The 24137-nt window shown below is 41.4% G+C and overlaps 2 protein-coding genes across 5 annotated transcripts in view; one reads left to right on the forward strand and one right to left on the reverse strand.

The window, feature by feature from the left end:
- Window positions 1-12087, forward strand: part of sclt1 (sodium channel and clathrin linker 1) — a 62207-nt gene extending 50120 nt beyond the window's left edge. The window contains exons 18-22 of one of the 2 annotated variants that reach the window (XM_033020813.1): window positions 273-465; window positions 4686-4882; window positions 5953-6031; window positions 8462-8557; window positions 10857-12087. In XM_033020813.1, the coding sequence (XP_032876704.1) occupies window positions 273-465; window positions 4686-4882; window positions 5953-6031; window positions 8462-8557; window positions 10857-10928 (637 nt within the window). In that variant the 3' untranslated portion in view covers window positions 10929-12087. The remainder of the gene's footprint in view (window positions 1-272; window positions 466-4685; window positions 4883-5952; window positions 6032-8461; window positions 8558-10856) is intronic. The other variant, XM_033020821.1, reaches the window with a different exon arrangement.
- A 111-nt stretch (window positions 12088-12198) lies between these two features.
- jade1 (jade family PHD finger 1) overlaps window positions 12199-24137 on the reverse strand; it is a 135138-nt gene continuing 123199 nt past the window's right edge. For all 3 annotated transcript variants that reach the window (XM_033020792.1, XM_033020800.1, XM_033020783.1), the window contains one exon: window positions 12199-16400. In XM_033020792.1, the coding sequence (XP_032876683.1) occupies window positions 15409-16400 (992 nt within the window). In that variant the 3' untranslated portion in view covers window positions 12199-15408. The remainder of the gene's footprint in view (window positions 16401-24137) is intronic.

Below are 24137 nucleotides of genomic sequence, written 5' to 3' on the forward strand. Positions count from 1 at the left end.
GAAAGGGGAAAATGAACAACTATTCTTCTCTGGAGCTCAGTGTTGCAATTAAAAATATATATTATTATTGTTTGGTCATTTTGTGCTCGGGCTTGAAGTACTGATATCTTTCAAGAGATAACCCAAATTATTAATTCCCATGAAGAAAGTTGGGGTGAATTTTCAAGAATGGTCATTAACAAATATAACATTTCCATATTCGCAGTAAAGGTTGTCAATGATTACAGGAGTCATTGTGCTTAACATTCTATTTAATTGTGCTTGTTTTATAGTCACGAGGAGGAAATTTCCCAGTGCAAAGAAATGATCCAGAAACTGCAGAGCAGTCTGGACAACATTCGCAGCGATTGTGATGTGGTCAGTGAAGAGCGGTTGAAGCTGCAAAGAGAAAATGAGCAATTTCATAAAGAGATGGAAGAAATCAAGAAAGCTAGTATGAACATTCAAAGGAAAGCAAAGCAACAGGTATGGAGATTGTACAAAACGAATTGTAGATATTTTAAGATGGCAAAGTGTCCAATCTATATACTACTGCAAAAGGAGAGGAAAACATCAAGATATTGGGGAAAGTCTTGTTGTAATTTAAGTGCAGTCTAGCAGCTTAGATCAATAGTTAATCAACCGAGTTGGAGAAGAACTGGTAGGGTGATTCCCCTGATAGAATGATTTCGTTCTGAGCTGAACAGAAAGATGATTTGAACGTGAGTATGAGAAACACAATCTTGAATTATTTTGAATAGATTTAACAGAATGTGGATAACTCAAGCAATCCTGCCACTTAATTCCTCTTGATCTTAGGAGACAGAAGTCAATTGCATTGATAATCTGGTGTCGTGCATAGGTCAAACTGAGTAAGTGCAAGATTTACTTTCCTGAATGGGCATTTATCCAGAAGTTTCACATTTATAGTCACATAGGGTTTTTTTTAAATCAAAATTGTATTTAATTACTTCAATTTGTATTTCCCCAGCTCTTAAGATAGGATACAATCAAATCTCTGGCACAATGATCCAGACCTTGGGACACTAGGCAGTGAGTAGTAGAAGATATCATTGACCATGCAAACAGGATTTGGATAACCATTCCACGGTCATTGAGATTCAAGGGTATGGGATGCAAGTAGGAATGCAGCTCGTGGACAATAAGTGGACATTTTATATTTTTATATATATATATAATGCAAGCAGCACACGTTGGTCAAACCATAAATATTAAATAGGTTTATGCATTTTTATGAGATTGTATGCTTGCATATTTAATACTTGCCTTGTGTCATCTGCCTCCTAACACAATCAGCAAACACTTAATTTAATGAAACACATTTAGGTGAGATAATATTTAATTTGTCACTCCAACCATATGAAGAGTGGCACAATGGTGCAGCTGCTAAAACTGCTGCCTCACAGTGTCAGAGGCCCGGGATCCTAAAATCCTGTGCAGACCAACTGGCTGGAGTTTTTACGGACATTTTCAAACTCTCACTTCTGAGGTCTGAGGTCCCCACCTGCTTTAAAAGGGCATCAATTATACCAGTGCCCAAGAAGAGTAAGGTGACGTGCCTCAATGTCCATCGACCAGTGGCACTAACGCCTGTGGTGATGAAATGCTTTGAGAGGTTGATCATGGCGCAAATCAACTCCTACCACGACAAAAACCTGGACCCATTGCCGTTCGCTTACAGCCACAACAGATCAACGGTGGATGCGACCTCGCTGGCCCTCCACTCCACTCTGGACCACTTGGACAACAAAAACTCATATGTCAGGCTGTTATTCATTGATTACAGCTTGGCATTTAACACAATCATCCCGTCCAGGTTGGAGCTGTAGCGGCGGCAGCAGCAGCGGAGACCCGACTCGGCCCTGGAGCTGTGGCGGCAGCAGCAGCAGCGGAGACCTGACTCGGCCCTGGAGCTGTGGCGGCGGCAGCAGCAGCGGAGACCTGACTCGGCCCTGGAGCTGTGGCAGCGGCAGCAGCAGCGGAGACCCGACTCCGTCCTGGAGCTGTGGCGGCGGCAGCAGCAGCGGAGACCCGACTCCGTCCTGGAGCTGTGGCGGCAGCAGCAGCAGCGGTAGCGGAGACCCGACTCGGCCCCGAAGCTGTGGCGGAGGCGGCGGAGACCTGACTCGGTCCCGAAGCTGTGGCGGAGGCAGCGGCAGCGGAGACCCGACTCGGCCCTGGAGCTGTGGCTGCAGCAGCGGCAGCGGAGACCCGACTCGGCCCCGAAGCTGTGGCGGAGATAGCGGCAGCGGAGACCCGACTCGGCCTCGGAGCTGTGGCGGAGGCAGCGACCACCCGCGGAGTTTGAACCGTCGCCTCGGCGCAGAGGGAGAACAAAGAGGGAAGAGACAGAGACTTTAAGATTTTGCCTTCCACTACAGTGAGGAGGTGTTTGGTGAACTCACTGTGGTGGATGTTAAATTTGTGTTGATTGTGTGTTTTTGTCATTTTTTAAATTATATGTATGACTGCAGGGAAACAAAATTTCGTTCAGACCGAAAGGTCTGAATGACAATAAACGAATCTAATCTAATCTAATCTTACCAAGCTCTCAGATCTGGGTCTCTGCGCATCCCTCTGCAATTGGATCCTCGACTTCCTCATTCACAGACCATAGTCTGTTCGTATTGGTGGAAATGTGTCAGCCAATCAGCACGGGAGCACCTCAAGGCTGCATGCTCAGCCCCCTGCTGTACTCGCTCTATACTCATGACTGCGTAGCCGGTCATAGTGCGAACTCCATCATCAAGTTCGCTGACGACACCACTGTTGTGGGACGTATCACTGATGGGGATGAGTCAGAGTATAGAAGAGAGATCGAGTGACTGTGCATATGATGCCAGCACAATAACCTGGCCCTCAACACCAGCAAAACCAAGGAACTGATTGTAGACTTTGGAAGGAGTAGGATGGGGACCCACAGTCCCGTTTATATCAACGGGTTGATGGTTGAAAGGGTCAAGAACTTCAAATTCCTGGGCGTGCACATCTCTGAAAATCTTTCCTGGTCCGAGAACACTGATGCTATTATTAAGAAAACACATCAGCGCCTCTACTTCCAGAGAAGATTACAGAGAGTCGGTTTGTCAAGGAGGCCTTTTCTAACTTCTACAGGTGCACAGTAGAGCATGCTGACCGGTTGCATCGTGGCTTGGTTTGGCAACTTGAGCGCCCTGGAGAGCAAAAGACTACAAAAAGTAGTAAACACTGCCCAGTCCATCATCGGCTCTGACCTCACTTCCATCGAGGGGATCTATCGCAGCCACACACTCATCTCCCCGCTACCTTCAGGTAGAAGGTACAGGAGCCTGAAGATTGCAACAACCAGGTTCAGGAATAGCTACTTCCCCACAACCATCAGGTTATTAAACTTGGCTCGGACAAAACTCTGAACATTAATAGCCCATTATCTGTTATTGGCACTTCATCAGTTTATTTATTCATGTGCGTATATATTTATATAATGGTATATGGACACACTGATCTGTTCTGTGGTCATGCCTACTATTTCATTGTCCGATCAGGGACACATGACAAACTCTCTTGAATCTTGGATTGATCCTGATCTCGGGTGCTATATGTGTGTGAGGTTTGCACATTATGCCTGTGACCACATGGGTTTCCTCCCATAACACATGTGGGTTTGTAGGTTAATTGGCCTCTGTAAATTGCCCGGAGTGGATGAAAAAGTGGGGTCACATAGAACTGCCATGAACGAGTGATCGATGGACGGCATAGACACAGTGGACTAAAGTGACTGTTTACTTGCTGTATCTCTAAACTAAACTGAAAGGAAATTAACTGTGCAAGCAGTCTTTTGTAAAGACAAAATTGTTTGAGCAATTTGGTTGGTTGGTTATTTTTGGTAATCATGACTTCTCCTTTCTGAAATTTAGAAAGGATGCATTCTGATGGTCTTCTGTGTGATACTGCAAGTTTAGAGATATGTGGAACCAGGCCCTTCAGACTACCAAATCCACCCCAACCATCGTGTTCACACGCATTCTATGTTATCCCATTTTTGTATCTACTGCCTAAACACTCGGGGCAATTTACAGAGGCGACTTAACCTACTGCACATCTTCGGGATGTTGGAGGAAATCCACATGGTCACAGGGAGAAAGTACAAATTCCACACAGAGCACCCGAGGTCAGGAACAAACTCTGGCCTCTGGCGCTGTGAGGCAACAGCTCTACCAGCTGCTCCACTGCACATTTCAGTTTTTCCTGTATGTGAATCATTAGTGGTGAAGAGCAGAGATTTATTATGCACGTTTATGTTTGATAACAATTCACCAGCATCTAAGGTTCCATCAGCTTGACACCCATAATTGGGAATCACTCTAAATCCTTTGCTGCTGGTCTTGGCCAAAATATTTTTGAATGCATAAACACTATCAAATTGGCAAATTGCCCTGATTAGCAATTTGCTCAATCTGATGAACTGTGCAAAAGGGCAAAGTCATATTTTTGATTTCCTTATAATAGAGGCCATTCAGCCCATCAAATCCATGGTGTCTCAAAAAACAATTCCATTGCTCAACTGATTTTTGCCGACAATGATTTCTCTCACTAACTGTCCCCAGATTCTACTACTTGCATGCCCTTACACCATTTTAAATCCAGAAATATATGCACATGGGGCAGCAATATACCAAAATTAGTCTATATTTTGTTTTGTGTAGGTAGGCACTCTGGAACATGAGTGCTCTCTGAAGGAACGTGGATTCGAAATCCAACTAAGGGAACTGGAGGATACCAGTCGCAATTCCAACACTGAATTGAAACACTTATTAGCAGCACAGCAGAAAGCAGCCAGTCGGTGGAGAGATGAAGCCAGGAAACTAACTGAAGCATTTGAAACTAAACAAAACAGCCTGAAGTAAGTGAATTATACCTACTTAGACCTTTTAAAGGTTTAGAAGGAGGGGGGGGGGGGGGGGCTATAAGCAGTTTATTTCAATGATGTTAAAACTGTACATATATCACCCAAACACCAGACTAACATTGGCTTCCATGTGTAACTGACCCGATTGTGCAACAAAGAAACAAGATGGCCTTGAGTGCTAGAATCGTTGCATCCTATGCCATAATATGGTTCTGTTTTCTTGTTTATGTAAGCACTATCCCTGCACAGTCTGAAACCATTTGCCAGGTGGCCTTTTCAACTGCACTTTCGCTTTGAGACAAAAATAACTTTCCCGTTTGAACATGCTATTTTATTTTTCCCTACATTTTCAACATACTACTTTATTTTCAACTACATTTGTTATCTATTCACCCGCTTGGCTAGGATCTCTCTCTCTCTCTCTCTCTGTTGTGTTTTTCTGAAGTTTTCTAGGGCTCTATATTTTGCATTCATCAATAACAACTATTTTGCAGCATAGGATCTTGCTTAGTGAAAAACTTTAAATATTGCATAACAACTGCTCCCAATCCCAGCCTATTTGTGAGATTTTTATGAGCATGCAATCAGAAAATTTATAGAATATGAATTTGCGTGACGAATACTTGGATTTGGTCCCCAACCAGAAAGCTCTAATCCATAAGCTAAATATTTCTTTAAATTGAGTATGTCATTAAGTTAGAATTCAATGAATTTTTTGCAATGTTTACAATGGATTTGTATTGGTGTCTATGTCTGTATGAAACCTCACAAAGTGTATTTTGCGTGTTTTACTTTTTTAACATAATTGGTAGCAAACCTTCGTTTAAAATAAAGCAAATCCAAATTTTGTTGATGAATTGCAGATGCTGAAAATAAAACCGGCACTCCCTTTTGTTTTCATCTCCGTAAAGTCGAAATATTTCAAATTATGCTATTTGACTCTTTTTAAAGTATTGTGATAATAATCATCTCAACCTCTTGTTGTAGCCTAGACAGGTTGGGAATATTAATTTCTGAGATAAATAATACACATTAAATACTCCTTTCATTCCTTCTGTTGGCAGGACAGAGCTCAGTCGACAAAAACAGCACTCCCAGGAATTGGTTTGCCAGCTGGAGGTTACACATGAGAAAGTGGCAGAGGTGAGGTGATTGATCTAAATCACAACTCTAATCAATAGCAGATTTATTTAGCATCCTCATTTAAGAGTTGGAATTATCATTGTTATTGAAGCTTGGTACCCACGTCATTTGATGTCCCCTGAATATAAAGTCTTAACTTTTTTTGAGCTAGATTTGAACTTTTAAAAACCACTGAGAAAAGTATATTATCCATATACAGCAAATACATTTTCATCATCTGTGCTACCTGAATTATCCCTTATAATAGTATTAGTGATATTCCCAATATAAGTAGCAATCAATACAGATTACTCACAGTGAAACATCTGAAATAGGGCTGTAATTTTCCAATTATGTATGCACATGTTAAGAATTACACGATTTATTGTTCGCTAGTCTGTTGTTCATAGCTTTGATACTTAAATATGAACCTGGTGGTATAAATTTGAATTTAAACATTTTCACATGGTATGATCTTAAGCAACTTGTGTCTCCACATCTGCAGACAGTATTTAAATTGAATCCATCTCCTTGCGCAGAAGAGTGGGTACATTGCCCTTAATCCTTGCATTGTGCTTATACATTGTGGCCACACATTGAAGAAGTTTTAACATTTTTTTCCCACTCAAAGCATCTGCTGTTCTCCAGTACTTTGTATCATTTTGTGTAAACGAGCATCTGGTTCCTTGTTGCTGTAGTTCTTTTTAATTTCTCTTCAAACAACTTGGTCACTGGCATGTAAGTCCACACTAAAGCCTGTTGAAATTGCTTATAAACAAGCCCTAAAAACTCTTGACAAAAATCCCAGAATGTACCATCACTGTAGCATCCTGAAGAAATTTGATCTGCTGAGCTGGGAAAACGTAATAAAATATTCGGACTCGATTTTGGTTTACAAAATCTTCCGTGGACTAGCCCCACCTCCGTTAAAGGACTTCATAAAGAAAACCACAAATAGGTCGACAAGAGCAGCCTCCAGGGGTGATTGTATAGTCCCGTTTAGGAAAAGTGTCTTTGGGCAGTCAGTATTTTCATATCGAGCGTCGCAGACCTGGAACGCGATACCATGCGTCATACGGGATCTGCCAACCCTTACCTCATTTACCAAACATCTAAAAACATGGTTACTGCAAAATCAAAATTGCAATCATAATCTACCTTAAAATTATCCTATGGTACTCTTTTATTGCTACTTTTTTACTTTATTGTTTGTTTTGTTTTTGTCTTTTGTTTTTACCTTGTTTGGGATGTGTTTACCTTGTGTTGGGACTAAAGGTGGAAATTAGCTACTGGCTACAATCTTGCATATTACATGCAAATGTTTATTAATATGCACTGTCCCTAATAAAATCAATTCAAAAAAAAAATCAATTCAAATGCTAAATGTTTTACTGCAATTTTATCTGTAATTGCCTTTATTGCTGAATTCTGAAGATAAATCAAAATAAACCATCAAATGGTTTGTGGAAAAGTTAATTTGCTATTGCAGCAGAAGGAACAAGTAGTATGAGCTGGAAGAGTTTCTTTCTTTTCTGTTATTAGAATTTTATTTTATTTTAACTTGATTCATGAATATATTTGCTGAATTGATATTTAATGTATATACTTGCCATCAGTTTATCTAATCCTTTGAGGTCATATTACAATTCAAATGCTGGGGAATTGTTGTTTACAATTCCACAAGAAAAAGTTAACGATCTTTCTCCACAAGAAAACATTTCGGCCCGAACATTTCTGGACTAGTGAATCTGATGGAGTTTGTTACTGTTTGAAATTTTTACATCACTGTTACATTTCTTTTCACCTCATTTGACTAGGGAGGCAAATTGATTATATGTAACAGGTCTACTAAAGGTGGAACTAATAGCCTAACTCCTGAACCATTGAAAGGAAAGAACAATAAATAGATGGAGACAATAATTGAATGAGACTGAAGGAAGAAGAGATGGAGAGGATTTTTTTTAAAGCATTAAGAACGACAGAATTCTGCTCCATTTCCCGGCCACCAGTGAAATGTGGCATGAGGACCATAAATATTTACTAATAACAGTCTATATAATATGAATTACTCACCCAAAAGTGGCCATGACCAAAAATTGATTTTGTGTATGGGGAGTATTTTATGTATCGGTGTGGAAGTAGGTAATTCTTCCAGTTTTTAAACAATGCTAATCAACATAAATCATCCAATAATTTATAGCAAATTGTAACTTCAACCCCATCCCTTTTTCACACTGATAATGAAAGGTCCATACCATTTATGGACTACTATATTTTTCTTTCACCATTTCTTCTACCGCTGGGATCTATTATGTTTTCCATTCATATTTAATAAAGATTATATTAATTTACAAGGTTTTAAAATCTTTATTATCATGAAAGCCTTTTGATTCATTTTCCTGTCTTAGCAAAAATGCATCTTTTACACATTTCCATTTTTATTTGGAACAGTATCAAAAACAGCTGTCGGAAAATCAGGAAAACATTAACAGACTTCAAAGGCGGCTGACTCACTCTGAACACAGAGCGGCTACAGCCTACCAAAAGGTAAACGGCACGTCATCAGATACTCTGGTTAACAACAGTGGTCATTTAAACTTTGAGTTAAAAGATGTTTTCTCCTTTTTTGCCATAAATACAGAGTATTAATTACAGAGAAAATGGCCATTCGAGCTTCATTGGCTTCAAATGGTTTTAGAAATGGCAAGTGTAAACCTGGGCATTGATGGAGGAGGATATTGCACAGGGAGAGAGAATGTGTTCTGGAATAATTGATAGAATGTATTTGTTGTTTTAAGAAACAATGGAGATTCTACTATACTAAGGCTATTTTAGACTGCTACTTAATGGAAAGGATATTAAGAAGCAAGTTTGTAGGGAATTTCACAAATACAAAAGCCACAGTGACTTCACTATACAATTTATAACATGGTTCAGAAATGGCATTATGGGTAAAAAGCAGGTAGTTTCTTAAATGTATTCAGAGCAGTATGTTTCTGGCCCAAAGAAGTTGATAGGAATGTTGGTCCTGGTGAAGTAAGGATCAATGGGGGGAAGCAGTGATCATAATATCACAGCATGATATAGAGTACTCCAAGGTAAAAACAGCCAACTGGAGGAAGGTCACTTTCAGTGGGAGAGGAACAAATATAGCCTGGGTAATTGGAAATAAACCTGCTTTGCAAGACTAATTGACTGATGGGAAGCCTTCAGTGGCACCATTTCAGCCATAGTGTTAATGCATTTCCATAAGAGTTAAGAAATAGAAGCCAGAGTTGCTTGTTCAGAAGAATCATTTAAAGGTGTGTGAACATGATATAAATTGTAACTGGAATCCTATTTGTAGGTATTCAGCAAATCAAGGTGAATTTTAGGTAACATTGGTTCAGCCATTGTCTTATCTGAAGTTTAGTCATCAGTTCCAGACACCACATTTAAGGAAGACGTGAAGGCTTAGGAGAGGGTGCAGAAGAAATTTACCAAAATGTTTCCAGGGATGAAGAACATGAGATGTGGATATTCATATAGTTGGGATTCTACTTCAGATATCGGGATGGCGCAGCAGTAGAGTTGTTACAGCGCCAGAGACCCAGGTTCAATCTTAACTACGCGTGCTGTCTGTGCAGAGTTTGTATGTTCTTCCTTTGACCGTGTGGCTTTTCTCCATGTGGTCCGATTTCCTCCTACACTCCAAAAACGTACAGGTTTGTAGGTTAATTAGCTTTGGTAAAAATTGTACATTTTTGCTAGTGTGTAGGATAGTACTAGTGTATGGGGTGATCACTGGTCAGCATGGAATCAGTAGGCCGAAGGGCCTGTAATTCACTGGGGTGGCAATAACAGATGGTATAGGTGACGGAATCAATTGTAGTGTTCAGAAGAGATTGTATCAGTACATGAAAGGGAAGAATTGGCCGGGCTACGAGAAGAGGATGGGTATCGGGAATTGTCAATGTACATTTCAAGCTTTGTTTTGGCACTACCTGTTGTTTTCCACTATGGCATAACCTGCCTGAATAGTACATAGATAATGTTTTTCATTGTATCTCTGTGCTCGTGACAATAATAAACCAAGAGCTTCTCTCAGAGCAAGAACTTATTGTCCCACCTTCCTATGTATAGTATGGTCTGTCGCAATCCAGGATGGGGCAGGTTATGTACATTGCTGCTAAAGTTCACTGCTGGGGTGAAGGAAGGAAGGAAGAATGATCGAAGTGGTCAATGCCCAAAGGGACAGCCTTATCCTTGCAGCCACAATATTTGGTGTAGCTGTTCCAATTGAGCTTTTGGTTCCTGATAATCCCTAGAATATTGATAGTCAAGATCTAGCACTGGCAGAGCCACTGAACACTATGGGAAGTGATTTAAAAGTTGTGTTACCCTTACAAGAGATGGTCATTGGGGAATTTCACTGGAATAGAGTATTGTTCTTTCTGTAGACGACCCTACTTATCTGGTGATGAAAGGGAGGTAATGAATGAAACAGCCATAGCAGTTGAATTCATGAAGTGCCCCAAGGATCTCCAGTGGTCATTGATCATCCTTCCTCTTGGGTTAGATGTGACTTCTTGTAGTAGGGAGTTTTCCCTTGTTCCTCATTCTACTCTACAAGACCCCTTGAGTCAGTCAGTGATGCCTCATCACCAAGAACAGCCATTCTTGCCTCATTTAGAATTCACCCTTTTTATATTGAATAAGAAATGGAGCAAAAAGATATTGCCAAAACCTTAGTAAACATCACTCAATAACACTGTCATCTTTCGTTTCTCTGCTGACAAACGTGAATAGTCAGTAGAATAGAACTTGGACGACCTGGATTATGACTTTGAATTTTGTTTTACTACAGCTCAGCACAGTGGCATCACAGAGAAGAAAAGCCGACACGCTTTTTGATTTGGAAAGCATTATAAATCATTAAGTACTTGAACTCCCATCTTCCAGTGGAAATAAGCAGTTAACCTGTGCAATAGTATAATCTGTCAAAATGACCAAAAATAAATCCAGGTCTGCATTACACGCCATCACCTGAATTAAAGCTCCTGCTATATGGATTGACAGTGTTGGACGAAACATCTCATCCAATTTATAGATAGATGAAGTTTGTTCATGAAATGATAAATCTAATGGGGTTCTGCCGAAATGTTGGAGTTTTGTTTGGTGCCCATTTGTCTTAATCTTGTCACCAGAGCACATGAAAACCAGTAGTGATTTGTTAATCTTTCAGAATTCGAAGATTGAAAAAAAAAGGTTTGAACTCTGCAAAATGTGACCTCCGTGAAACTCTAAACCACTCTATTCTGAGACTTATAACATAAAATTCAAAGTAACATGCCCGAGCTCCTGTGAATCAGTAGAAGGGTTGGCGAGGTGAGGCAATATTTTTCCCACTTGAATGAAAAGGCGGTGGAGAAGGAACACTACAAAGTGGGATTAACCCAAATTATCATTTTTTGGACAGTATGGTCCAAATGGCTTTTTTGGGCACTGCAAATTTCTAATCACAGTGAAAGTAGCTCTGCATAATTTTGAGCAAGGTATCTTTTTTGGAGATAATACATTTACAAACACTAGTTTTATTGCGTGTTTGGGAGGGCTATCTTGGCCCATTTTCCCTTTTACACGTGTGTGTATTTCACATACTGAATAAATCAGTGTTTCTGTTTAAATACAAATGTCATGTAAATAGAAATTCTGCAGGTTCAAATTGTGCAACTTGTACTCAGCCTCAGCGTGTGGGCTCACAAATTGGAGCAATTTGCAATTGACAGCATTATTTCAGTTTCAAAAGGTGTGCAATGGTATCCAAAAAATTGAAAGCCATGGACAATTTGTCAAATTTCCAGGATGGAATCAAATGTTTTTGAGCCAGAGTTGTATGCTGTGATTTTTTTTTTAGAAACCTAACACAATTTATATTGGATACTGTTATGTTTGTTCAAAATACATTTCTTATGAAAATGCTTTGTAAAATGTACCAGCAAGTTTGCTATGAAGCACCAAGTCTCCAATTTTCTATCTTGGTTCTAGTTTTGGTACACGTGACAATAATAAACCAAGACTCGGTTCATTTGCCATTAGTTTTTCTTAGATCTCTTGAAGTACAATAAATATTTATGTCATTTACCTGTAAATAGTAGTGAGATTACCAAAATCTTAACTTGATAAAACACACATCTCAAAAGTGTATATTGTAGTTCAACTTTACTGGGGAGAAAACAAACATATACATTTATTGCATGGTGCAGACTGGTACATATGTCTTCTAAAGCACAGTGCCTTATTTCAGTGCTCCCACAGTACTTGTAAAAAAAGGTTTTCTATACAAGAATTAGAAACCTACAATGTTTCAGCCTACAACACCAGATGTTGCCATAAAAGGGAATTAACATCTGGCAGAGAAAGCATATTTGAATTAAATAACTTAAGATTCTGTTGTGTTGCTTTGCATAGGAAATGTATAGAACAATATTTGAGAAGAATGATTTTCCCAGACCCAACATATTTAGATAGTGTATTTTATAATAGCACTGCCTTAAAGTCCAGATTCATTGTAATTATGAAAATCTCAATTTATGAAAACATTCCAGATACATAAAAGACAGTGTGCAGACCCTTATTTTTATTCTGGCCTACACAGACCCACAAAGAAGCCCAGTGTCTCTTTCTGTTGGTTCCAGATGAGATTTAATTCTGAGAAATATTTTACAGATTGTTGTACTAGTCTCATACTACTGATGTAAACTCAACATATCAAACACAAAAAGGCACAATTCATCTAAGTATTTTCAACATTCACAGAACAGAACTTTATCTTTTAAAAGTAGTTTTATAAATATTTTACAAGAAAAATAAATACATCAAAGAGCCAGGTAATTTAAAATAGTAATCTCTGTATAAATTTTATTTATCCTTTTATTTTCATGCTCTTTGTAACTAAATGGACACCAGTTAAACTTTGCTAGGCACATGGTGATAGATTTCTTCTGTACAACACCACACTGCAAAGTTTGTTCAGCAGGTCTGTACGGAACAATCAGAAAGGGGATGTGTAAAAACTGTCCCTTTTATATCACTTTAGTGTAAAACTATATATGCATACCAGTAGCAACTACACAGTAGCTCAACTAGCCTAATGTTAAACTACAGTCTATATCATATGAAACTCATACTTTAAACACAATATGGGGAAAATAAATTTTAACTTGAAACTATCAGTCTAAGTTATGGTCATCAAACATACCATTGTACTCAAACTATTAATTTGCTGACTATCTCTACCCAAAAGATTATTTAGTGCAGGTGTAAATCAGTTGGGCATAAAATTAACAAACATTTCTTATGTACAGCACAATGTGATGATACCTGCATGTTAAACACTAACAAAAATTAAAATGCTGCAAATATTTCAAACTAAGTTGCATGTCCAAGATGCATAAATACTCATGTCAAACATGTAAGCAAAAGACCTTTCTACAATTTAAAAAAATAAACACATAGCTATTGCACTGAATAAAGATTAGAAAAGGCCACTTAATAAAATTAAATATACATGTTCAATATTGATAGTGTCTATATTTTCAAATGCATTACAGCACGAGCAGGACATAATTCAATACAGTGCATGCAACACTATGTATTAAGATTTTGAGATTTTTAGTTTAAATAGGTTTCCCCACAATTTACTAAATATGGCCATTGTGTGTTTTAAAACATATATGGGGGTACGATGTTGACGTTTCTTTGAGAATAACAACAGTGGGTTTGTCTGAGACGTTGAATCCTTTTACTAATCCCTAATGGGATTCATGTTTGGTCAAGCCCATCCCTCACTGCACATAATCCCAGGTAAACTGTACCAAAATTTAAAGCAAAAAGGAATGTCCAGTAACTAAATTAAAAATTGGATTACAAAGGTAAATTAAGTTGCCTTAAAAAATCTTTTTTTAGTGCTGCTTTTGTACCCCTTCACTTGTACAAATGTTAAACAAAGACTCATGCGGATTACTAATGAATACAAAAGTAACAGTTTTCTACTGTCGCTTATCCAATATTGTTGCAGGTTAGACTTTCAGAGGGGGACAATTAAAAATGGCGAATTGGAAATGCTCTGGCCCCTCATGCTAATACTGATGCTGCAACCCCAATGGATAATGCATCCCATTCCTCATTAGTCATACAGTTCAGAAATAGGCAACAGGCCCTTCGGCCCAACTTGCCCATACCGACCAAGTTGCCCCATCTGCCCACATTAGCCCCATATCTTCTCTAAACATTTTCAATCCATAGTTCAAATTGTTCAAAACAAAACTCAAAACGAAAAATGTCTTGACAATTCTGTAGTTTTCTCCTCATCCCTTCTGCTTAATTGTTGGACTGGGCTATTTCTGCATTACATATCCCGCCCAACTGCAGATTCAATACAAGTGCCAGCTGATTCAAGTATGTGGAATGAGTCAATAGCATTTAAAAGATCAGTCTAAAATATTGGCAATACCTGCAAGGAACAGACATGTGATCTTTTAAAACGATAAATGCGTAATAATCTTCCATATTATCACATACTAAATGAGTTGTACTCCAGTTTTTCAGGAAGGAAAAAAATGGGGTACATCGCAAAATTCTGGGGGGGGGGGGGGGAAATCATGTAACAACTTCACATACTCATTAAGTGACAAGCCATCCTTCATTAAGTTGCAAGCAATCCTTGCATGTACATATTGCAGAATTTATGAAGCATACAGGACTCCTTGCAAGTTCTGTCTATCTGAACCTCTCTGCGTACACTGCTTAGTGTGGTTCACCCTGACCAGTGAATACTTTGAAGAACTTTGTAATTACAATCTAATACTGCTGAACACTGGGTTGTCATCAATTTACTGAAATGAAAGTTACATCTGCTGAGGCACAGAATTTGCTGCATTTACTTTGCAGTCTGTTTTTATTCAGAATACTAGATAAAGTCTGGTCTGACCTATCACAAGGCCTAATGATTTTTTTAAGTTATTTTAAGCTTTTTTTAAATCATGCTTTAAAAAAATAAACAATAATGAAATGTGGTACACTAACCGTTCAACCACTGAGATCCTAAATTTATTATTTTTGAAATGTTTTTGTAAAGTGTTTAAGGTTTTTAATCTTTAAAGCTGACATGTTAATGATCTAGTTACTCCCCAATAATCTTTGCAAAAGGTCTACCTGGTAACTATACATGGGGCAGATTCATTAGCTGCAAAACTGTAGCATGTGACTTAAACACAAGTGTTTTATTGACAAACATTCCACGACAGGAAATGTCCCTGGGTACCAATACTTGGCCTGAAGAAACATTGTATCACAACAAGGCATGTAGATAAAATATTGTTGCGACTGGTAATGGTTATCAGACGAGGAGTTGACTTCTATGGCCGCACCCCGACCCCACAACCCCAGATCAGGAGGCCAGGATGCTTCTTCGAATAATATCTGTCCCATACCTCCTGTTCACTATTTGAGTTCAGCCGCTGTGGCTTGCAATTGTCTGACTCTGTTTCCGAATCACTCATCTCAACGTCTGGACTGTAGCCATCGTTCTCACTGTCTGGCAGCAGTCTCACCTTGGTTCTCTCCTTGGGCGAGGTTCGCTGGTATTGGGTGGTTTCGGAGATCTGCCTGCAAGCCTCCGGTCTCTCCTCATGCTGCTTCCTTTCTCCCTTTTTGGGGATTTTGAACCCACCCCAGTTTTTCACTGGACTCGTAGGTGTTGTAGGCACTTGTGGTCCAGGAGGAACAGCGGACTGATTGCACGCTACCTTACTCAAGGTACCGTTAAATTTGGTGTGCATGTGACTGCAATCCCCAGATAACCTCCGAATACTAACGGAGGGAACTTTACACACAGTAGCGCACAAAGCTCGCTTGTTTTCAGACTGCCGTAAGGTCAAATCTGCAGACATGTAAGATTTGTCACGTTTTGAACAAGCTCTCTCTCTCGATTCAGTTTTACCTCCTGTACTACGTCTACTGACGTCAGTTTTCTTCCTGTGGTCAGTGGTAGTCAGACCATCATTCCTCTCACAAGTATTACCTCTGACCTCACCACGAATCATGTCATATGGCAGAAGGAGGCTTGGGCTGGAATAATCCTCCCTGACCCTGTGAAGGTTGGGTGTGTTTTTGCATTCACTGGATCGATTTGATTGTTTCAATAAGCTCTGTTTAGCAGATTCAGTGTGGCTTTGCATTCTGCCACTCAACCGAGAACTCCTTTCATGCCAGACTTTATCAGGATGTTGGCTCGTCTCCAGTTCTCTGTTCAACTTCCATTGTAAACCACCCGTGTTGGAAACCGGATGTGATTGTGCCAGCCAACCAAGGAATAAAGCATCTGATGATGGGAATGCTGAAGGCACACCTACAAACAAAGCACACACATTATTCAGATGTTGTCATATTCCTTGAAGGCCTGTATTTTGCATTACATTAAGCCCAAACTTTAACTTTTAACATTCAATGAAAGCATTTATTCTTCAATCTTTTGCAAAGGTGGTGGTACTGCATTGGCAACAGATGGCAGTGAAAAATGATTCCAAGAAAACAAACACAAATAGCTATTTTTTCTGACATTAAATATGCAATATCAGCCTCTATAGTTGAATATTGTCAAATTGTAGCAGTAAGAAAGTGTTATCCAATTTTCAACCTTGGTAAGTTCTATTTAAATAACTTCAGAAAAGTTGTAAAATGGGGGAAAATTCCACAGAAATGAAAAGCATGAATTGTGAAATGTCGTAGAATTTCTGGCATTTACCCCATAGAGTAATAAGTCATTCATTTTTCATTTGTTAAGTTTTCCAAACAGCTTGCAGGATAATTTGTGCTGTGCATGCTTTAATTGAATGCATCATATAGTCAGGGTTGTAGTCTTCACTTTTGTATGTCACACCAACCAATATCATTGCAGAGAAAAGGATTGGCATTACGATGTTTCAGGATGAGATTTTGCACAGTTCCAAAGTTGCCACTTGGCATTTGGGTACAAGCCGTGGCTCAGGAATAGCAATTTTATTTCTGAGTACAAAGGTTGCCCCTTCGAATCTCACTCCAGAGACAAAAGTACAAAGACCTGACTGATGATGGCATCTTTGACTGGAAAGCATTCTCTTGCAATATCAAAGAGGGCTGTTATCGTCAGATTAAAGAGTTAAACCGTTGCCACCTGCATCCCGAGGTGAACACATGAGATTCTATTGCACCTTCCCGCAAGTAGAATGAGAGTGTTCCAGCAGTCACCATGTACAGTATTTCTCCCTCGACCAACTCCCTCTACAAATTGCAGTCATGTTTTCTCCAAGAGTGCATGGCAACTGTAGAATACTTCATGATGTTGGAGGTCGTTAAAGACATTAGACCTAGTCATGAAGAGATAATTCACATGGTGTTTATAACTTGCACCGGCAGGCTTATACGGTGATACTTCCCAACCATCCATAGCTTGACCAGAATTCCATGGAGTGCTATCATCAGCTGATTTTGCTCAGATTGATGAAATGTGGAATTTTAATTAGGTGACTGAGGCAATCAGCAAGGGAGCGTTTAAGGGGAAGACAGATATTAAGCACAGGGCGTTATGACGGAGAAGCTTGAGGAGAAAAGAATGAAGTATGTGGCGTTAGAGTGAGATGAGGCAAGACTGTGCAGAGTATTAACATTCACAAAGACAAGGCCGGACAAACATCCTTTTTTGTGTTGGAAAATTCCACGTCCTGAGAATGCAGTAACTCAAAAAATACATCCTCAACTACAACTCAAATGCAGTGATGATAATGTCAAGATCATCATTTAGTTATTGCAATCACTCTCTCAATCACAAGAAGCATGAATACGGAATCAAACCCACCCCTGTAATCATTCTGAAGAAGGTTCCCAACCTGAAACGTCACCTATCCATGTTCCCCTGGGATGCTGCCTGCCTGACCTGCTAGGTTATTCCAGCACTTTGTGTCTTTCCTTGATAAGCCAGCATCTGCAGTTCCTTGTTTCTACAAGCTGAGTGATACCTGTTTCCAATCTGTTGCATACTCATTCGATAACAAAGTATTGTCAATAAAGTTGAAATCACAATACTGAGCAACATTTAGCTCAGTAAATGCACACTACATAAAGCCGAACAAAAACATCTGCAAGCAACAACATTTGATGGAAATAGGCTGTCACGGAGCAGAAACAAGTCAGGAGACCAACACTGAAGTTTGCCGTTTAATCACTGGTGAGTTCTCCATATTACTATTTAAAATGCTGATTTCATAAACATTGCCCCAAAGAATGGCATCCAATAAAGCACAAGCTCCAATTCTGTAAATCTACTTATACGAAAATGGCAGGAAATTAAGCTCCCAGAGGCTTATATCCTTTCAATTTATTGAGCAAACAATCTCATACAACATTGAATTCTGAAGGAGGAAAAGCAATTAATTCAGGTGCAGCTTACGGCTGGTTTGCTGCAGTACTGAAGACTGGAGAGAAGCCAGTATCATGACCACTGCATCCCTTCTCACAAAGGCCAGGGCTGATAGAAGGAAATACCAAAAGTAACTCAGTAAACCAATTTCCATAACTTATCTCCACCAGCTTCAATGGTGCTGTCAATACCAATCAAAGTTCAAGGACTTTTCATGGATTTCAAGGAAAACCAATGCTCTGTAATGTTTAATATTCTCAGATTATAGAAATGACAGTAATGCTGATTTTTTTCTTCTATAATTAGTTTTCCATTTCCTCCAAAATAAATATGTTTCTTCGACCAGTTATCGTGGACTAATCCTTTAATTACACAATGTAAGAAACTATTCAAAACACCGACTCCACTCGCCACGTACAGCCCCCCTTGCCATTCTACTCAACGCACCGACTGACATGCTGCTATTTCACAGGTCACTACAAACATCAAAGTTTAAAATTGGGTTTTTTTAGACCGTGGTTTAATCTGATAAAATCCACATCGCCTCATGCAAAAGTTCAACACAACAGCAATGATAGATATAGAAAACAGCAAGTCCTTGTTTTCTTTAACTTTAAATTTCTCATTAACAATCCACCTCAGGTATACTGAATCTGTAAAAAAAAGACAGAAAGTGCTGGAGTAACTCAGCCTGTTTCTCTGAAGAACTTCAGCTCTGGCTGGACAACTTCTAATCTTGTGTGTGGACTCGATAAGATGATGGATAGGTGACGTTTCGGGTCAGGACCCTTCTTCAGACTATACTGAATCTATGTTTGGTAAAGAGCAGATGTCACCAATACATTCCTCATTCATTCACACTCCTGTTCATCTTTACGTCTCCTGTTGGTCATCCCAACTTCAATCATCAGGGTATGATAAACAAACAGTCCTTATCCATGTGCCCTTTCATGTGCTGAACCAAAGACATCATTGATTCATTTATCAAAGCAGACGGAATAATTGATCTTGCTCTTAACATGTGTAAAACAATGACCCTCTACCAACCTCCATTATACAATAACAACCTTTGACAATAAAGACCCACAGCAAGACCATGGAAAATGGGGACCACTTCCCATATCCTGGGAACGACCTTAAGGAAAAGGCAAGCAACAAATGTAAAATTCATCATCATCTTCAGAAGCAATGCCTGAAGATCAAGACTACAAGTTGGGCATAATGCTCACGATCTATCAAGTTCAAGTTTAAGTTAGTTTATTGTCATGTGTCCCTGTGTAGGACAATGAAATTCTTGCTTTGCTTAAGCACACAGAAAATAGTAGGCATTTACTACAAAACAGATAAATGTGTCCATATACCATGATATAAATATATACACACATGAATAAATAAACTGATAGTGCAAATAACAGAAAGTGGTTGGTAATAATCAGAGTTTTGTCCGAGCCAGGTTTAATAGTCTGATGGCTGAGGGGAAGTAACTATTCCTGAACCTGGTTGTTGCAGTCTTCAGGCTCCTGTACCTTCTACCTGAAGGTAGCAGGGAGATGAGTGTGTGGCCAGGATGGTGTGGGTCTTTGATGATACTGCCAGCCTTTTTGAGGCAGCGACTGCGATAAATCCCCTCGATGGAAGGAAGGTCAGAGCCGATGATGGACTGGGCAGTGTTTACAACTTTTTGTAGTCTTTTCCTTTCCAGGGCGCTCAAATTGCCGAACCAAGCCACGATGCAACCGGTCAGCATGCTCTCGACTGTGCACCTGTAGAAGTTAGAGAGAGTCTTCCTTGACAATCCGACTCTCCGTAATCTTCTCAGGAAGTAGAGGCGCTGATGTGCTTTTTTGATGATTGCATTAGTGTTCTCGGACCAGGAAAGATCTTCAGAGATGTGCACGCCCAGGAATTTGAAGCTCTTGACCCTTTCAACCATCGACCCGTTGATATAAATGGGGCTGTGGGTCCCCCTCCTACTCCTTCCAAAGTCCACAATCAGTTCCTTGGTTTTGCTGGTGTTGAGGGCCAGGTTATTGCGCTGGCACCATATGGACAGTTGCTCGATCTCTCTTCTGTACTCTGACTCATCCCCATCAGTGATACGCCCCACAATAGTGGTGTCGTCAGCGAACTTGATGATGGAGTTCGCACTGTGGTTCGCTACGCAGTCATGGGTATAGAGTGAGTACAGCAGGGGGCTGAGCACGCAGCCTTGAGGTGCTCCCGTGCTGATTGTTATTGAGGCTGACACATTTCCACCAATACGAACAGACTGTGGTCTGTGGACGAGGAAGTCAAGGATCCAGTTGCAGAGGGATGCGCAGAGACCCAGTTCTGTGAGTTTGGTAACCAGTTTGGAGGGGATGATTGTGTTAAATGCCGAGCTGTAATCAATGAATAACAGCCTGACATATGAGTTTTTGTTGTCCAAGTGGTCCAGTGCGGAGTGGAGGGCCAGCGAGATCGCATCCACCGTTGATCTGTTGTGGCGGTACGCGAACTGCAGTGGGTCCAGGTTTTTGTCGATGTAGGAGTTGATTTGCTCCATGATCAACCTCTCAAAGCACTTCATCACCACCGGCGTTAGTGCTACTGGTCGATAGTCATTGAGGCACGTCACCTTACTCTTCTTGGGCACCGGTATAATTGATGCCCTTTTAAAGCAGGTGGGGACCTCAGACCTCAGAAGTGAGAGGTTGAAAATGTCCGTAAAAACTCCCGCCAGTTGGTCCGCACAGGTTTTTAGAACACGGCCGGGTATACCATCAGGTCCAGGTGCTTTTCGGGGGTTCACCCCTCTGAAGGATTTCCTGACATCGGCCTCTGTAACTGAGACTGAAATGCCATCACAGCGAATGGGGGATCGGGAAGGCACATCGGTATTCTCCCTGTCAAAGCGTGCGTAAAACGCATTGAGCTCGTCAGGGAGTGATGTTACACCGGCATTCGAGCTGCCTCCTGGTTTTGCCTTGTAGGAGGTGATTGCATTCAGACCCTGCCACAGCTGCTGAACATCTGTCTCGTCCTCCAGTTTGGAGCAGAAGTCCCTTTTGGCCTTTTTGATGGCCTTACCAAGGTCGTATCTGGTCTTCATGTAGGCCACTGTATCGTTGGAAGTGAATGCCCTGTGCCTGGACTTCAGGAGAGTGCGGATCTCAAAGTTCATCCAAGGTTTCTGATTGGGAAACACTCGGAAGGTTTTTGTAGGGATGCAGTCCTCCACACATTTCTTTATGAAGTCTGTAACGACTGTGGCGTATTCATTCAAGTCCGTTGCCGAGTCCTTGAACATTGCCCAGTCTACAGACTCCAAACAGTCCTGGAGTTGTTCTTCTGCCCCCCCCGACCAGCTCTGTGCTGTCCTCACTTCTGGGGGTGCGCTCTTTAATTGCTGCCTGTAGGCAGGAAGAAGCAGCACCGCGGTATGGTCGGACTTACCGAAGTGAGGGCGAGGGATAGAACGATAGGCATTCTTGATGGTGGTGTAGCAGTGGTCGAGGGTGTTAGGTCCTCTGGTGCAGCAGGAGACATGTTGGTGGAAGTTGGGGAGTGATTTCTTGAGGTTCGCCTTATTGAAGTCCCCAGCAATGGTGGTAAATGCCTCGGGGTAAGACGTCTGGTGTTTGTTGACCACGGCCTGCAGCTCCTCCAGTGCCAGACGGACGTCTGCCTGGGGTGGGATGTAGACCGCGGTCAGGATAACGGAGGTGAATTCTCTCGGGAGGTAGAAGGGACGGCACTTCACCGCCAGATGTTCGAGGTGTGGAGAGCAGGAGTTGGACAGGACTGCCACGTCGGAACACCACGCAGAGTTGACCATGAGGCAGACGCCCCCTCCTCTCCCTTTCCCAGATGCCAGGGTACGGTCCATGCGGTGGATGGAGAACCCTTCAGGCTGGACCGCTGAGTCTGGGGAGCTGGGGGTGAGCCATGTCTCTGTGAAACAGAACACAGAGCATTCCCTCAGCTCCCTTTGATAAAGCAGCCTTGCCCTTAAGTCCTCCACTTTGTTTTCAAGGGACTGTACATTAGCCAGTAGGATAGTAGGGAGAGGGGGCCGAAGTCCCCTGCGCTTCATTCTGACCTGGAGTCCTGCCCGACGGCCACGTTTCCGGACACAATGGAGGCTTCCCCTTTGTTTCCAGGTACTGTACTTGCTGTACCTGCTGTTTCTGCGGACCTGCGCTGGAACGGGGATTCCCTCACAGACGGCAGCTCCAGCTCCGTAACGAACGGGGGTTCCCTCAAGGTCGGCAGCTGCAGCTCCAGCTCCGTTGTTGCTGGGAGATCCAGCCCGTCGGCTCTGGGGGTCATCCCGGGGTTTCAAGGTACAGTACCTGTGATCCTCAGTCGGGTCGGGAGTTCCACAGCCAGCGTGGGAAAGTTTAAAGTCCAGGGCTCCCACATCTGCGGGAGTTCGCGAAATTGCGAGAGCCTTGAGGATCTCAAGCAGCTTGTCCGAAACGGCACCGATATCTGCCGTTTTTCTGATCCAGGTAAGTTGTTGGAAATTGTAGTTGAGCCTTTTATTTTCCGGAGCTCCGCAAAAGTCGCCGCAGGCAGGCGCCATCTTGGGAGGAAAGCAGTGATACCGATTCTCCTGTCTGCCTCTGAGATAGCAAAGCACTGGAGAGATTCCAGTAACATAAATGAACTATCGTCCTCGCCAGGGCAAACAGTGGAACCCTTATTTCACTGGGCATACCACATCAATTACATGCCTATTTTCATATGTTGTAAAGCAAGAAAAAGACTTAAGGGATCTCAAAAAAGGCAACGTCCTCACCCGCTCTTGGGAATCTTAGACTCGTGATCACTCAATCTGTGAGGAGCATTTGGGATGGTTGTGAGAACTTCAAGCCCAGCAAAAAACAACAGAAGGAGCTCTGAAGAAAGATCCTGCCCCAAAACGTCACCTATCCATGCTCTCCAGTGACGTTGCTCGCAAGAACAACACAGGCTCGACGGTCCGCCTAAACCTACCTGATCTCCCAGTGTTAAACACTTTAACTCCCCCTCCCATTCCCACACTGACCTTTCTGTCCTGGGCCTCCTCCATTGCCACACTGATGCCCAGCGCAAATTGGTGGAACACCTCATATTTAGCTTGGGCAGCTTACACCCCAGCAGTATGAATATTGACTTCTCCAAGTAACCCTTGCTCTCCATCCCTCCCCCCTTCCCAGTTCTCCAACCAGTCTGAATGTCCTTGATTACATTTTTATCTCTGCTTTGTTGTTAGCTTCACCCAGCTAACAATGGTCTATTCGACATTCTCCTTGGATACGCATCGCCTTTGTCTCATTTTCACACCTTACACTTCCTTATCTCTGTAACTCCCTCTCCCCTGACTCAGTCTGAAGCAGGGTCTCAACCTGAAATGTCACCCATTCCTTCTTGCTGGCTCAAAGGGCCAAATGGCCTACTCCTGCACCTATTTCCAATGCTTCTATCCAGAGATGCTGCCTGTCCCACTGAGTTACTCCAGCATTTTGTGTCTATGTTGCTTGACCCACTGAGTTACTCCAGCACTGAGTCTTTTTTTTAACAACAGGATCTCAACACCTCGCAAAATGCCCACCTGTCCTGTCAAGCACCCACTGTGGCAGTCCGCTGGTCTGATAGACCTCATCTGTCAGATCAGAATGCACCGAATTGAGCAGAAGCCTTGCCCCTTAAGAATTGCCTTGGTCG

Source organism: Amblyraja radiata, chromosome 1 (genome assembly GCF_010909765.2).
Source record: "Amblyraja radiata isolate CabotCenter1 chromosome 1, sAmbRad1.1.pri, whole genome shotgun sequence".
NCBI lineage: Eukaryota > Metazoa > Chordata > Chondrichthyes > Rajiformes > Rajidae > Amblyraja > Amblyraja radiata.